The sequence below is a fragment of the Stenella coeruleoalba genome, assembly GCF_951394435.1.
Source record: "Stenella coeruleoalba genome assembly, chromosome: 6".
Lineage (NCBI taxonomy): Eukaryota > Metazoa > Chordata > Mammalia > Artiodactyla > Delphinidae > Stenella > Stenella coeruleoalba.
The window spans coordinates 81216061-81232155 of NC_137151.1; the positions used below are offsets into that span (position 1 = coordinate 81216061).

The 16095-nt window shown below is 40.3% G+C and overlaps 1 protein-coding gene across 1 annotated transcript in view; it reads left to right on the top strand.

Moving 5' to 3' along the window:
* The first annotated feature begins 6992 nt into the window (after nucleotides 1-6992).
* The window catches only part of FAM171B (family with sequence similarity 171 member B), a 66113-nt gene continuing 57010 nt past the window's right edge, over nucleotides 6993-16095 (top strand). The window contains exon 1 of the mRNA XM_079924131.1: nucleotides 6993-7354. Within this exon, the coding sequence (XP_079780257.1) occupies nucleotides 7132-7354 (223 nt within the window). The 5' untranslated portion in view covers nucleotides 6993-7131. The remainder of the gene's footprint in view (nucleotides 7355-16095) is intronic.

Sequence of the window (16095 nt, forward strand, 5' to 3'; positions counted from 1 at the left end):
GACTTTCTGACGAACCTTTACTACTAAACCAGAGCGAAGCACTTCACTATCATGTGGTACTAAATTACTAGCAAAAATTGAACCTGAAGTTTCTTTTCTCAATCACTACACAGGTAGGTATTCAGTGATTACCAAGTAATAGAGATGACAGAACAGAAACTAATTTTACCATATTCCCACTGAACAGTCCTAGCCTCTCAAGGGAACCCTAAAATAGCGGCAGTATAGGAGTGATTTAATAACAGAGCTGAGAATCTGGTTTACACACTGTACAGAAATAGTTCCCTCTTCTCACCTCTAATTCTCCAAATCCAGTTCTTAACTTTTTTTTTTTGGCGGTACGCGGGACTCTCACTGTTGTGGCCTCTCCCGTTGCGGAGCACAGGCTCCGGACACGCAGGCTCAGCGGCCATGGCTCACAGGCCCAGCCGTTCCGCAGCATGTGGGATCTTCCCGGACCGGGGCATGAACCCGCGTCCCCTGCATCGGCAGGCGGACTCTCAACCACTGCGCCACCAGGGAAGCCCCAGTTCTTAACTTTATCTACTCCATATCCTTTCCTAGATCCACGCAGACTTGGTCATTGCATGAGGCTGGTGACCTCATGCCTTGGATAGTGAATTAGTTTTAAATTATTGCAGTCTCTTTGCCATGATAGGTAACATATTCACGGAATCCGGCATTAGATCATGAACATCTTTTGGAGGGCATTATTATGTCTACCACGGTCCATGGTCTGGCCCTCAAAGATTCACATCAATCTCACAAGCAAAATACATTCAACCCATTCCTAAAGTCCCCCAAAGTCAAACCACTGCAACATCAACTCAAAGTCCAAAACGACTTCTTAATCTCAGCAGCTCAAATGTCCCAAATCTCATCATCTAAATTATGGGCAAGGCTTGGGTATGATCCATCCAGGGGTACAATTTGTCTCTGTATGTGAACATGTGAAACTAAAGAAACAAGTTTTCTGCTCCCAACATATCACAGTAAGACAAGCATATGATAACAATTATAGACATTCTGGTTTAAAAAAGGGAAGAAATAGAAGGAAAATAAAAGAAGTCACTGGTCCCAAGCAATTCCAAAATCCAGCTGAGCAATCTATATTTGGTTTCAAAGTCTATGAATTTCTGTGGTTTCAAACTATGTGGTTCTCAAACTCTGTGGCTCATGGCTTCACCTTATGAGTCATCGTTTCTCCCCTCATGAAATGTAGCAAATGTTTACAGCTGAGTATTGTTATCATTTTCTTCCTACTGATAAGACTGTGTGGGTTCAGTATGCTTTTTCATTTTGTACACTATCCCTTTAGACTAAGCTGGCAGTGTTTCTGCTGATATAAAATTCACAGGAACCTTACGGATCGCCTGTGTATGTCAAGGATATTTCACTCCATTAGACTAGAGGCTACGCCACAGAGCTTTCCTAAATAATCTCATCTCTATCTTTGGCTTCTGTTGGGTTGTGTGAGGAGAATCTATGAGTTACACACTTAATCTCTTCAAAGAAAAATTTCTGAGATATTAGCAAATGTTTGTACAGTCTCTGTGTTCTTTCTAGAGGAAACTCTCTAAATATATAAATCTCTTAATTTTAGCATCTTCTGCAATCTGGATATGTTGAAAAGTTCCCAAATCATAAAGTCCTGGCTTCCTGGGTTCTCTTTTTTAAAGATTCATATCTATTTAATGAATTTAGATAGTTAAGGTCAAGACACACAAGAGTGGGGTCAGAGGGCTTGGCACATAGGCCCTCAACAGTCTTGTCCCTGAAACAATCCAAGCTTTTGAAAATCTAGATCTGGTCTTGAAGTAAACTCTGGCTTGAGCCTTTTAATCTAGTTTGAGCTGGCTCCATCACTTCCCTCTACACGTTGGGCCATCCTAGCCGTAGTGCCTAATGAACTCTTCTACCGAGCCACCATATTTGGAGCAACCTTGTTGGGGGTGAGGGTGGAAAGTACCTGAAATGCCATGGATAAAACTGCACAGCAGGTAATCCATGCATGCTGACCCCAGAGAGTCTTAATGATTTACATGCCTGTACCTGAGAAGGACCTCTAAACCCAGAGTTTAGTGACTATTTGAACCATATGACCCACTTTGGTTAATAATCCCAAACTGTCCCTATCTCTATGGATAACCCTACCCGGATAAATGGTTCTTAGTCAAAGAAATACAAATTTGAACTTTGTGCAACCCTCTTTAACAGTTAGTCCTTTGGTTTTCAAACTCAAATTAAATGGCTCACTATCAAATGAAGGCAGCAGTGTTGGAGGAAGAGTCATAATTTAAGGAAACAGTCAGTTACTAAACCTTGCAAATCATATTTCCAAAAAGGTAAACGTTCTTACCCCTTACATAAATATATATCTAATATGTTTAATATGTTATTAAATCTAACTCACTCTGTTCCTCTAGGAACAATGGTTCAGTATTTGCTAATTGAGTGTTTGCAGTGACTATATAAAATATAACAAGAAAAATAAGAATTGATTACGTATAAAATTTTATATACATTATAAAAATATACAAATGAAACAGAACAATACTACATAACATTAATAAAAGAAGTAATGGCTGACATTTACTGAACAGTTCCTATAGCAAGAAACTCTAAGTATTTATATGTTATCTTATTTTGTTATCTCCTTTAGGCTCTGTTATTTCTCCCACTATACAGTTGAGAAAACTGAGCCCGAGAATCTTCTGTAAATCACATAGCTGTGAGGGGTGGATACCAGAGCTGTCTGACTCCGGGCTCTTCTCCATTAACTAACAGTTCTGCCGCTTTAAAATCGATTTGTTGATTTAATCAACCAAGTAATCAGACAACCACTGTTGGGCATTGTGGCAGGAGCTGGGGATACAGCTGTGAACGTGATGGCCCTGACCCTTGTGGAGCCTACACTGGTGAGGATACAGGCAAGAAAATATCCACTTTAAGTAACAGAGTCCTAAGGGGAAATACAAGGGTCATGAAAGTTCATAGCAAGGGCTCCTAATCAAAGCCAAGGGTGTCAGGGAAAGTACCCTAGAGGAAGTAATACCTAAGCTAAACTTGAGGCTCTGTGGGAGCCTGTCAGTTAGAGATGAGGGAGTAGAGTTCCAGGCGAGGAAATCAGTATGTGCAACCTAAATAAGTCTAGTTCAAGGGAATAAAAGAAATCCTTCCTTTCCCTTCCCTTCCCTCCCCCCACCAACCACCATCTCTGTGTTTATGTAGGAAATATTAAAAGGTGAGCCTGCATAGTCAGAGGATATATTGTGAAGGGCTTTGTAAATCTGTTGGGGATTTTGGACGTTATGCTAAGAGCAATGAGGAGGTACCAGTAGATCTTAAGCAGGGAAGAATTATTATATACGTATGGTATTACAATCTGCTTTCCGATGGCTCTTGCAGTATATTTATAAAAATGAAGACATTCTAACATTAATGATTACATTGTATTAAGCATGAACAGTACCATGGATTAGGAACCTGAAAATAACTTCCTAGATCAACCGGCATCTTCCATTCCTTTGTAAAACACACTGGCTGACATGTAAAGTACATGAAATTAGCAGGATACCCTTTCCTGAACATCTGCTTGGTTTTGCCCCCACCAGTTGGTCTGTGTCTGTGCCGAAAGTCAGTTATGTTTGTTTACACAGTTGTTTTTGGCAGTTCTATGTGTTATAAGGTATGGATGAAATATAAATTTAAATGAAGTATATTTTTCTATGAAAACTAAGTTTAATACTAAGTGGGTGAGAAAATGGTAAAATTGGGGAAAAATTGAAAATAGAAGGATTTGGCATTCGAATTGTTTGTCAAGAGTTTTTAAGAACTCCTTCCACTTAATCGAAAACTGCAATTAATAATAGGGATGCATTGTAATTGTGGTTTACTACTTCAAACCCTAGGATGTGGTTAGATTTAAAAAAAAATTATTGGCCCTACGTCAAAAGATTGGTAAATGAATATATATTTGCCTATTTTAAGATAAAATAAGCAGCATAAAATATATTGATTTTTTTGGTCTCTTGACCTGCTTTTTTGATTCACCAACTACTAGTCCTGATTGCATCCAATAATATGGCTTTTGTATATTGCACAGAAATTAAGCATAAACTATATGAGTAATGGAGCAGTTAAAGACCATCTAAAACCCATCTTGATTAGCAAAGCTTATTTCTTTAAACAGTCTGTAGTATTGAAGGATTTCACGTCTACCCTCCACTGAGGGCTGTGAAATCAGCAACTTTGCCTCTGGAAGGTCAGCTTCTAATATATTAAAGATGACTTGGCCACCGTAAGGCAGGATGACAGAAATCCTGGCAGCATTCCTTTCCTTCTGATCTGCCAGTCAGGATTCTGGAGCCATTTCCATTTTCTCCTTTCTTCTCTCCAGGAGCAGAGGTAAATTGGAGGAAAATGCAACAAAAACAGCTTGATGAAACTAATGAAGACTCTCTGCATTCAGCCTCCCTCCCCCCATAATTCCTGCTCACACAGGTGAGGCAAAGCCATGATGGAATAGTGGTGTTTTGTGTGAGGGACCTCATTTTGGCATCTCTCTTCAAAAAATTATGTAGCCTATATTATGTAGTTTATTTTCATCTAAAAATCACTAAAAAACAATGCAAGCTCATGGCGAAAGTTTCAAACAGTGCTGAAAGGTAAAGTCACTTCTTATTAGTGTAGCCTTGGGCAAGACAGTTGCCTCTCTGATCTTCAGTGTTTCCATTTGCTAAACAGAATAATGAGAGCTAATTTGTAGGACTGCTTTGAGGATACGAGATAATGTATGTAAAATGCCTATTATTATTATTAGTTATAGTTATAACTATATAACTATATAACTATAGTTATAACTATATAGTTATGGTTATATAGGCACTAGTTTCACATCCTTGACCAAAGAATAACTTTCCACTAGTGAGAAATTTGTTCTTTTCCAGCATGTTGGAAACATTGGGACGAACACACAAAAGAGTGGTGAGTGTGGAAAGGGACTGTCCAATCAGCCAAATCATCTGAATCAACTATGATGGTAAAGGATGTGATGTCACAGATCACATTTTACATATATTATGAGATGTCCCACAGACATTCCAAATACAAAGAGACTACAACTGAACAAGCCATGGCTTATCACTTATTCTGTAGTCAGTAGTACCAGCTAATCTTGATAATGTCATAAGCAGCCACCCAAGATCTCAATCTGGCAATTTAAGTGTCATACTACACATGCCCATCTTTCTCCTTTTCTCTTCCTCACCCAAACAATCAACCATTTTTGCTGATTCTAGCCCTACATACTGAATCTCCCACTCCTTTTTTCTCCTTTCTGGTCTCACAAGCCTTTGATATCTCCTCACTGGCTTTTGCAGACACCACTAAACTGGCCTCCTCTCCGCCAATCTATCCCTCTTCCTCTTCCATACCGATAGCAAAGTGAAAACACAGACTGGTAGCAAGTCCCTTCCCTGATTAATTTCTTTCACTATTTCATAATCACTTGCAATGTAAATTTCAGTTTCCTTGTATAGCATCCAAGGTTATTACAGGAGTTAATGTATATAAAGTGCTTGAACAGTGCCTGGGCACAGTAAGTACTATAGAAGTGTTTGCCGTTATTTATTTTTTTAAAAATTTTATTTATTTTTGGCTGCGTTGGGTCTTCATTGCCGTGCACGGGCTTTCTCTAGTTGCAGAGAGTGGGGGCTACTCTTCGTTGCGGTGCGCGGGCTTCTCATTGGGTGGCTTCTCTTGTTGCGGAGCACTGGCTCCAGGTGTGCAGGCTTTAGTAGTTGTGGCCTGCTGGCTCAGTAGTTGTGGCACACGGGCTTATTTGCTCCGCGGCATATGGGATCTTCCTGGACCAGGGCCCGAGCCCGTGTCCCCTGCATTGGCAGGGAGATTCTTAACCACTGCGGCACCAGGAAAGTCCCTGCTATTATTTTTTTAATGACCTGATCTCCACTCTCCTTTTCGATCTAAAACACTGTCACTCTGTCACAATCATTGCTGACAATTTTCCAAGCACACTGTGCTGTTACACACCTCTAGGTGTGTGTGCACGGGCATACACACACACACACACACACAGAGCTACACTTTTTAGATGACCTGGTTACACCCACCTATGTGTGGAACTCTTATTCTTCTTTAAACCCCACCTTTCCTAGTGTTTCATAGCCCCCATCCATATACCACATTGTTAATTTCTTCCAATTCAGTGCAATCTCTGCATGCTGTAGTGTTTCTCCAGTGGCAGGCACCACCCTGGATTATAATTTGTTTATATGTTCCTCTGTCCTAACAGGTAATGAGCTCCTAGAACGCAGGGATTGTATGTTGCTTATTCCAAGCACCTGACTAAATACTGGCACGTGGTAAGCACCTAGCAGGCATTTAGAAAAATATTTTTTGAGCAAATGAAAAGTATAGACTATAATTAGACAAAACGTAATTAAGAATATTTTACGATATAGAAAGAAATTCCAATTTGGGCAGAAAGAGGAATTTAATCAAAATCTGGAGAGCCGCAGTTTAATTTCTAGCTAACCAGTGATGGCTGTGATACCCCAAAGCCCACATGGTTAAGAGATCCTGGCTTTTTGATCCGCTGGTGCTGCGTTAAGTGTTGTGGGAGCGTAATCAATACACCACCTTCTCTTCTACTTTGCGGTCAGGTGGAGGGAATTTTATTCCACTTTCTGCAAAATTTCCCGGTGTCTCGGTAGGGGCTAGAGGATCTGAAGGTCTACCAGCCCCCAGAAAGGCTCTCCTTTTTCGTTTACCCTAGGAAGCCACCACCAGCACTGCGCCCCAGCGCCCCGCCGAGCGCGCGCGTCCGAAGCCCCTGAGCCCGGGGTGAGAGCGTAGACGCGGCGCCGGGCGTGAGGCTCGCCCCACCCCGCCCCGCGCGTCACGTGCGCGAGGATGCTAACTTCCCCCTCCTCCTCCTCCCCCGGCGTCTCCGCCGCCACAGCCTCCTCCTTCTGGTGAGGGTGTGCGAGGCAGACCGAGCGAGGGGACCGAGCGGGCGGGCGCTGCCAGAGCCCGCAGCCCTGGCGCCCGCCGCCGCCGCCCGGACCTCCGCCGCAATATGCCGCCGCGGCCCTCTGGCTCTCGGCCATGGCGAGGCTCAGCCGGCGCGTCCCTTGCACCCTGCTCCTCGGCCTGGCCGCGGTGCTGCTGAAGGCGAGGCTGGTCCCTGCGGCCGCCAGAGCTGAGCTCAGCCGCTCCGACCTCAGCCTCATCCAGCAGCAGCAGCAGCAGCAGCAGCAACGGCAGCGGGAGGAAGCTGAGGAGGAGAGGCCAGAGGTGCCCGGGGCATCCTCTACCGTCACTGCTCCCGGTAGGTCCCGGCAGCCCGGCCCTGCCTTTCCTCCTCTGGTCTTGCTGGCCTCCTCGCCGCTTCCCTAGCCAGATGGTTTCCCATCGCCTGCATCTACACCCCCCCCACCCCCACCCCCCCAAACGCCTGCCTGCGTGACCCGGATTCGGGCTCTGCTTTGGTTTTGGGAATCTGCCCTTTGGGTGGTGAGCTTTCTGGGAAGCGCAGAGCACTGCAGTGGGGTGGGGAGGGGTCGGGAGGGATGGGAGTGAGTGCCTGGATTGATTTTTTTCTTCTCCCTCCCTTCCTGAATTTTTCCCTCCGCCCTGGGAATGATTGTACACACACACACACACATACACACACACTTCTCAAATCCTTTTAGCCTTCTGTTCTTTATCCTTTTCTCTCCTAGAGACTGAAAAATCTTGCAGTAGACACCCACACACCCCTTTTCACCATCTCACTCCGCCTATATATTTAAATTTAGCTCTGGAGAAAAGAAATCTTAATTTATTTTATTATTTATTTCTGTCTCTTCTTATCCCGGGAATGGTTGAAGGCAGTTTGCAAGAATGCCTTCAGTATAATAAGATGAAACAAACCAAAAAAGAAATAGGAGCTTGTGGCTGAAGGAAAGGGAAAAGGAGAGGGGGCTGGATGAGGTGAAGTCTGTAGCGGATGTTAGTACAGCAAAGCCTGCCCCCAGAGAGGGGAATCTCCTTACTTGTTAGTAGAAGGTAATGAGGCAGATTCTCCACACTATTCAGCTGAGGGTGAGGAAAGCCCTTTTGGTATACGTGGCTGTAACAGTCCCTCAGTTCCTGCCTGGTTCCCCTCCATTAAAGCTACGCCGGTAAGCAAAAAGCTGGATTATCCATATTAATAGCTTCTCCCTACCCCCCAACCCCAGTCCCCTTCCCTACTGTAGAAGCTGCCTGCTCTTTGGAAAGAAAAAAAGCCATCAGTTTTTTTTGGCAAGTGGGCTTAGGTTTCTGCAAAACCAAAGTGAATTATAACATTTGTTTTCGCTTTAAAATCCTGCCTAGTAACGTTATACGAGATGCCGAAAATGAGATTTTAAAGAGTAGGGTTCGGTATCTTATTTTGTACCGTTTGCTCATCATCAAAGAGCAATACTCAGGTACACCAGCTGCGATTCCTGACACAGCCAGAATGATTTAATTTATCAGAGTGCTCTGAGCGTAGGATGAAATCACCAAAGTGTGCCGGAAAGCATGTGTTTCTGACACCCTCTCAAACCATTTAATAACACTTGAGCGTGGCTGAAACTCCTGAAAGATGTGCTGTGTGTGGTGGTTTTCCTACCTGGCTTTTTATAACTGAAAGTGCTAACCACAGGGTACGGGCGAGGCAGCGATTAGATATGCTGTTGGGTAAACTTAAGGACATGAGAGATAGGAGAGTGATCGAGAGCCTGTCTTCATTATGGGAGGGATTTCATAAATGATGAAACAGAAGTCAGAGTGGTGATGGATTTTATGATTTGCAGTATATTTTTATTTCGATTTATCGTCTTTCAGGAATATTAGTTAAATGGGTTTTGGCTACTACCATATAGATAGGTTGTGATGAAGGTTACGAATAACGGAAATAATATGAGAAACATCTGTATCCAGTGTACGTGTGAAAATATTTGTTTTCTGATATTTGTGATGTAATATTTTTGAAAAGGGTTATTTTGGGGGAAACTAGCAGTTTTTATCTTATTTACCTATTAATGGAGGTAAAGGAACCATTAGCCAACAGATCAAACTACAGCCTGAAAAGTAACATAAGATGACTCTTGCATTTCCCTCAAAAACTCTAACCCTCCAAGCCAGTGGCAAACAAGAGAGCAATTCAATTGACTGCTGTTTTAGTTTCAGGAGTATTTGGGTTGTATAATGAAACATAACCTATAAACAAATGAACTTAAAATGTTCCTCTGAGCACATTGTGATCTCTAGGTTGAACTGGTCTTCCTGCTTCAACCTTTGCTCCTCTGTCTGTTCTCCTCACACAGTTAGTGATCTTTTTTTTTTTTTTTTTGCGCGGTACGCGGGCCTCTCACTGTTGTGGCCTCTCCCGTTGCCGAGCACAAGCTCCGGACGCACAGGCTCAGCAGCCATGGCTCACGGGCCCAGCGGCTTCGCGGCATGTGGGATCTTCCCGGACCGGGGCACGAACCCGTGTCCCCTGCATCGGCAGGCGGACTCTCAACCACTGCGCCACCAGGGAAGCCCTAGTGATTTTTTTTTTTTCCTAGTGATCTTTTTAAAAACATTAAATAGGATCATTTCTGCTCACAGCCCTCCAATAGCTTCCCATCTCCCTCACACTAGATGCCCAGACCGTGAAAATGGCCCACAAAGGCTGAGATCCTCTGCGGCCCTCTCACTCCCATCTCCCTCAGCTCTGACACTAATTCAGCGCTGGGGCCACACTGGCTCTTTGTTTCTTCAGTTTGCAAGTGGGCTGTGGTGTGGGGCCTTTGCACTTGTCATTTTCTCTGCGTGGAATTCTGGACCTTCGATTCTTCAGGTTTGCTCCAGTCACGCTAACAGAAGCCTTTCCTGACAGCTGTATTAAATAGCCATCTGCATGCTCTTTCCTACTGATTCTCCTCCATGGCACTTACTATCCTCAGCCCTTCTTGTAAGCCTGTCTCCCCTTACTAGAATGTAAACTCTCTGAGGGCATGAACTTTGCTTTGTTCGTTATTACATTGAATTATTACATATATTTCTAGCACCTAGAAGAGCACTTGCTACTCGTAGGAACACATATTTTTGAATGAATGAATGAATGAACAAAAATGCTGGCATCAAGGATCTCCTTTACTTTATGAGTGTTTGTTATTTCACATCTTGTGAAATTCTTCATTGGAATTTAGCAGGGTCATATAAACATAAAGAAATGTTAGGTAGAAATATTTGTAAGTGGAGGTTATAAAGTATATATATTTTGGACTTTTAATTTTAGCTAATTTCAGTGTTTATCTTGTGTTCACTACAGAGAACTGCTAGATACAATACTTAAGTCCACTTTTTAGGTTCTGTCAAGAAGATTCTTTACCCAGGTGCACTTATAATCCTCTTATGGGTATTAACATACCTTTAAATAGCTCTAGGAGGGTATTAACATACCTTTAAATAGCTCTGACTGAGCTTTAATTCATTCTTTGCCTCTGTGTGGTGCTTCTGATTCTTTGGACATGTTTTGTGAAACGCTATAGGACTTTTCTCAGGCAATATTTAGAAAACTAATAAGACTTGTTTAGTGACTGATACCTGATTGAGCCTCATAAGTCCATAGTAGAGAAACTGACTGCTGACTCTGGTTACTCTGGATTTTATTATTTTGAAAATTTATGTCTCTTCATATTGCTGAGAAATAAGAAAGTGAGGTTAAAAGAAGTTGAATATGAGATTTTAAAAAATCAGGATGTAAAAAAAGTAAATTTTCATTTTCTCATTAACTTCTAAAACACCATCCTCAGAGAGTAATGAGAATAAAGACTAAGGTTGAGATCTGTTTTCTCCAGTGTCTGCAGCAGCTCTGATTTCTCCATCTGCACCAGTATTTGTTAGAAATAAATATTCGAGGGATGAGGGAAGAATTAATTTGGGGGTTGGTGGTAGCGGAGACAACCATATCATATTCAGTCTGATGGCCCATTAGATGGGAGGCATGCTGGGGATGGGGGCAAGGGGAGCTGGAGAAAATAACAAGCTCCATTTCAAATTCTCCATGCGAAGCACAGACACTGGGGATCTCTGTGGATTTTTATAAAAGTCTTCTGAATACAGAGAAAGCCTCTTGAGGGATATATTTTCACAGTATAAACATTTTTGATTGTACATTTTACTGATCTATGTTTTTAAACCTTTTACCTTGGAAAACGTCAAATATATAGAAAGTAAACAGGATAGTATTAAAAACAGCCCATACCCATTACCCAGCTTTAACAATGATCAAGTTCTGCTGTGACTATTTCACTCACACCTCCATCCATTTCCATTATGTGGGATTTTTGGGGGGAGCGGGGAGGTAAAATGTACATACATTAAAATGTACATACCTAAACTGTACTTCTTTTTTTTTTAACAATAAACTATAGTTTATTGGGTGGGGAAAGTGGTGTTTGATTTACAGAGTTGCCACATTATATATATATATATATATTTAAATATTAAAAATATATATATATATATCTTTTTTTTTTTTTTTTTTTTTGCGGTACGTGGGCCTCTCACTGTTGTGGCCTCTCCCGTTGCCGTCCGATGCGCAGGCTCAGCGGCCATGGCTCACGGGTCCAGCCGCTCCGCGGCACGCGGGATCCTCCCGGACCGGGGCACGAACCCGTGTCCCCTGCATCGGCAGGCGGACTCTCAACCACTGCGCCACCAGGGAAAGCCCAAAATATATATCTTTTAATTGATGTTAGAATTTTATTATCACTCTATGTTTGCCTTACAAAAATATTCAAAAGTAATTTTCAAGTGAGCTTATGATTATATACATTTTGTAAGTATTGGTTTAAAAATATCAAAAGTCATAAAATGAAAAAAAGCTGTAAAAGCTACTTAATGGATGTCCATACTTCAGATTCTGGTATTAACATAAACTGTATTCTCTTGACAAATGGATATACCTTTGTAACCATTACCATATCAAGATATAGAACATTTATATCACCTTAGAAAGTTCCCTCATGCCCCCAGGCAATCTTTGCTCCTGACCCATTGACAACTGTTCTGATTGTTTTCGTCACTGATTAATTTTGTGTTTTCTAGACCTTCATAAAATACAACCATATAGCATGTACTTTTTTGTGTCTAGCTTCTTCAGCTCAGTCTAATTTCCATAGGTTTCATCCATGTTGTTGCATGGATGTTCAGTAGTTTATTCCTTTTTACTGCTGAGCAGTATTCCATTGTATCAATTACTGCAGTTTGGTTTATCACTTCTGATGGATATTTGGGTTATTTCCAGTTTTAGCTATTGTAAATGAAGCTGCTACATTCTTGTACTTTTAAAGATTTTTTTCATATTCTATGTAGCTGGGACCTACTTAACAAAATTTAAAAATACTGAAATTCAGTAGAGAGTATTACTGAATACTTTTTATTAAATTCAAATAACTTGATTTAAACTTTGATTTAAGCAAACCTGATTGAAAATCTCCTATCCATGAAAGCATTTGTTTAGTTTTTTTCCGTTCAAGGAATTTGAAAATCAATAGAGTGGTACTAGACATTGGCTGTTTTATCTAAAGTACTCATGCTTTGAAGGCCGTATTCCCAGATGGAGTAATTATGATTTCTTTCCAGGATTTTAATAACCAAAGGGAGCTATTTCTTGGTGTTGATTACAGGTGGAAAAACACATGCCATTGTGTTGAATTTCAGTCCAGTTTGTTTTAGTGGTGGTTTTTCAGTGTTCTTAATGTGCCTGAACAGAAACAACCAAATATTTTTCTGAAACAGAACTCTTCCCCCTAAGTATATAAATATTGAACTTAATTCTCTTTCAGCATTCTGACTAGGTACTAGCTGCAGTATTGTTGTCATTCATTGACCTGGCTTAGTGTAATGTGTCTTAATTTCCTTTCCTCCAAGTTGCCTTAGCTAGGAAATGGACATAATATTTTCCATCTGCTATTGATAAAAAGTATGCTTTGGAATAGTTACCTGGAAAATTCTAAAACTATGAAAGCTATGCATTGTAGTGAAATACATCATAGGCTTAAGAAAACAGCTTCTGTTTGCTTTGAAGATTCTGTTTGGAGATGTCTCTTTAATTGCCCTTTTGTGTAAGCACAATCCATCTGTCCAAGACATATCAGATTCTGTGCCTCTTAAATTTTTTTTTTTTTTTTTTTTTGGTACGCGGGCCTCTCACTGTTGTGGCCTCTCCCGTTGCGGAGCACAGGCTCCGGACGCGCAGGCTCAGCGGCCATGGCTCACGGGCCCAGCCGCTCCGCGGCACGTGGGATCTTCCCGGACCAGGGCACGAACCCGTGTCCCCTGCATCGGCAGGCGGACTCTCAACCACTGCGCCACCAGGGAAGCCCTTAAATTTTTTTTTTTATGACTGTCTATGTTATGAGGACTAGGCAGTATTCTTAACTACTTGTTGATAATGTCTCGGAGTATAATTAGGCCAGTTCACTTGGGCCTGAAATGAGGAATGGTTTCCGGGTGCCCTTTCATGTAGGGTAGAGGGTGTCAAGGAAATGGCAATTGCTTTCCATGTTAATAACGTGTCAAATCTGTGACCTAGTGAACCTAGACTGTAAAATGTCTCAGCAACGTCTTGGGCTTCTCTGAAGCCTTGAGTTGATAATGCCTGTTAATTTCTCCATGTTCAGTTTCTGTGTCTTGCACAAAAAACAAGATTTGAAATTAATTTTATTTATATGTGACAGAGATTTCAATTGTTATTTAATGTGGTTTTTTTTCTCAAGTAGGTTTCTATATCATGACACGAGGGTCTAATTTAAAATTAAACATTTGCCAGTATTATCAGTTATTGTACTTAGTTTAGTTTTGTTCCTATTCCTAGAGAAACAGCACTTAGAAACTATATAGTTTTAGTTCACTTGTTAGCTCTGCTAAAATTTAGAACACATATATAGCTAAGCCATTAGCAGTTCATATCTGTGGACCTAAATACTAGTTGGGCTTTCAGTGACCACTTGATCAATTGGAAACTCGTAGAAATGTCCAGCCTCACCTGGGGCTCATGCTGTAAGGCCTTTGGCTTACCTCGGGGGTAAGTGCTCCAGGGATGTTGTAGAATTCCATATTCATTGTTCTTTCTAAAATAAAATAAGACCAGTGTCCATGGTTTTATTCACACCTACCTGTTCTGCCACTTTTTTGTAATAGGAATGTGACACAAACAGAAACAGCATGGGTAGATGGATAATTTGTTTTTTCTAATGGGTTAACTATAACCAGGAGTTGAATAGAAGCTGCGAAGGTCCTGGATTTTGTGACCCATTCCACCCTTGCCTGTTTCCCACCCCTGCCCCCAACTGCCAGTGTTTTTGAAAATGATAGAAATTAAGCTGTCAAAATATGGCTCTATATAGTTAAATGGATTATGTTTCTTCAAAACTTTAAACATGCTGCTAATGTTTTCATATTTGTATGAGTAGGATTTGTTTATAATGTCTGGGTGACTGAGACAGGATTACCAAAAGAATATCCATTTACTGTAAAAATGAAGTAGAGGGAGGCCACACTTTTTGCGTAAGGGGAAAAATGTCACCAGGGATAATGGGTATAGTACGACTTATTTAATTATTTTACTAAGTAAAATGAACCATGCATGGATCAATAAGTGTGTCATGAAGCACAGATTATGATTAATTCATGTTGTGTGCCTGAAGTTAAAAAAAAATCTATCTGGTCACTTACTTTTAAATGAATTGGTGTATTCCAAATATTTGCATTTAAAAACAAATTACTTCTCCTCATAAAATAAGTACATTCCAAAATATATTTTACAATATTTTTGTGCTGTTAGATTCTGGACTTTTAGCAGAAAAGCTGTGATTTAATGATTCCCCAAATTCCAGTGTTTCTTTAAAGTAATCAGAATTTAAGTCTCATTCATAATCATATGCAAGAAAAGTATCTCTGTACTAATGTATGAAACAACTAATCTGATCTTCTAATGCTATTTATAACGAAATGATGTCTAATATCAATTAAAATATGCAGTAATTTAAAAAAACCAAAAGTTTTCACTTCATAGATTAAAATAAGACTTGGAATCATAGGCTCTTGGAATTGGGATGAGGTAGAAATGACCTTCTCCTAAGTGCTTTGCTCTGGCAGTGTTTTAAAAGTATATAACATAAGCTGGAACACATCCACGTCTTTTCTTTTTTTTTTAATCTGGTAATTTGTAAATTTTCTTTTTTTTAAAGACAGTTATTTTATTTTTTATTGAAGTGTCACTGATTTACAATGTTATATTAATTTCAGGTATACAACATAATGATTCACAATTCTTAAAGGTTATTATACACCATTTATAATAATTATTAAATATTGGCTATCTTCTCTGTGCTGTACAATATATCCTTGTAGCTTATTTATCTCATACATAGTAGTTTGTACCTCTTAATCCCCTACCCCTGTCTTCCCTCCATCCCTGTAAACACTAGTTTGTTCTCTATATCTGAAGTACTATTTGTTTTATTTTTATTTAAAAATTTTTATTGAAGTATAGTTGCTTTACGATGTGTTAGTTTCTCGTGTACAGCAAAGTGATTCATTTATACATACACATATATTGAATATATATATTTTTTTCAGATTTTTTTCCATTATAGTTTCTTAACAAGATATTGAATATAGTTCCAGTGCTATGCAGTAGGTCCTTGTTGTTTATGTGCTACTCCTAAATTTCTATGTTATTCCCAAATTTCTAATTTATCCCTCCCCCCGCCTTTCCCCTTTTGTAACCATGTTTGTTTTCTATGTCAGTGAGTCTATTTCTGTTCTGTAAATAAGTTCATTGTATCATTTTTTTAGATTCCACATATAAGTGATATGTGATATTTGTCTCTCTGACTTACTTCAATTAGTATGATAATCTCTAGATGCCACATTCACATCTTAAAAGAAATTGTGGTACCACCTGGCAGTTACAGATTCTGATAAAACTGTTACTTAAGGATAATTTGATGATTTTCTTCATAGCAAATATAACTAAGGTAAGTGAGCTTTTTAATAGTTTTT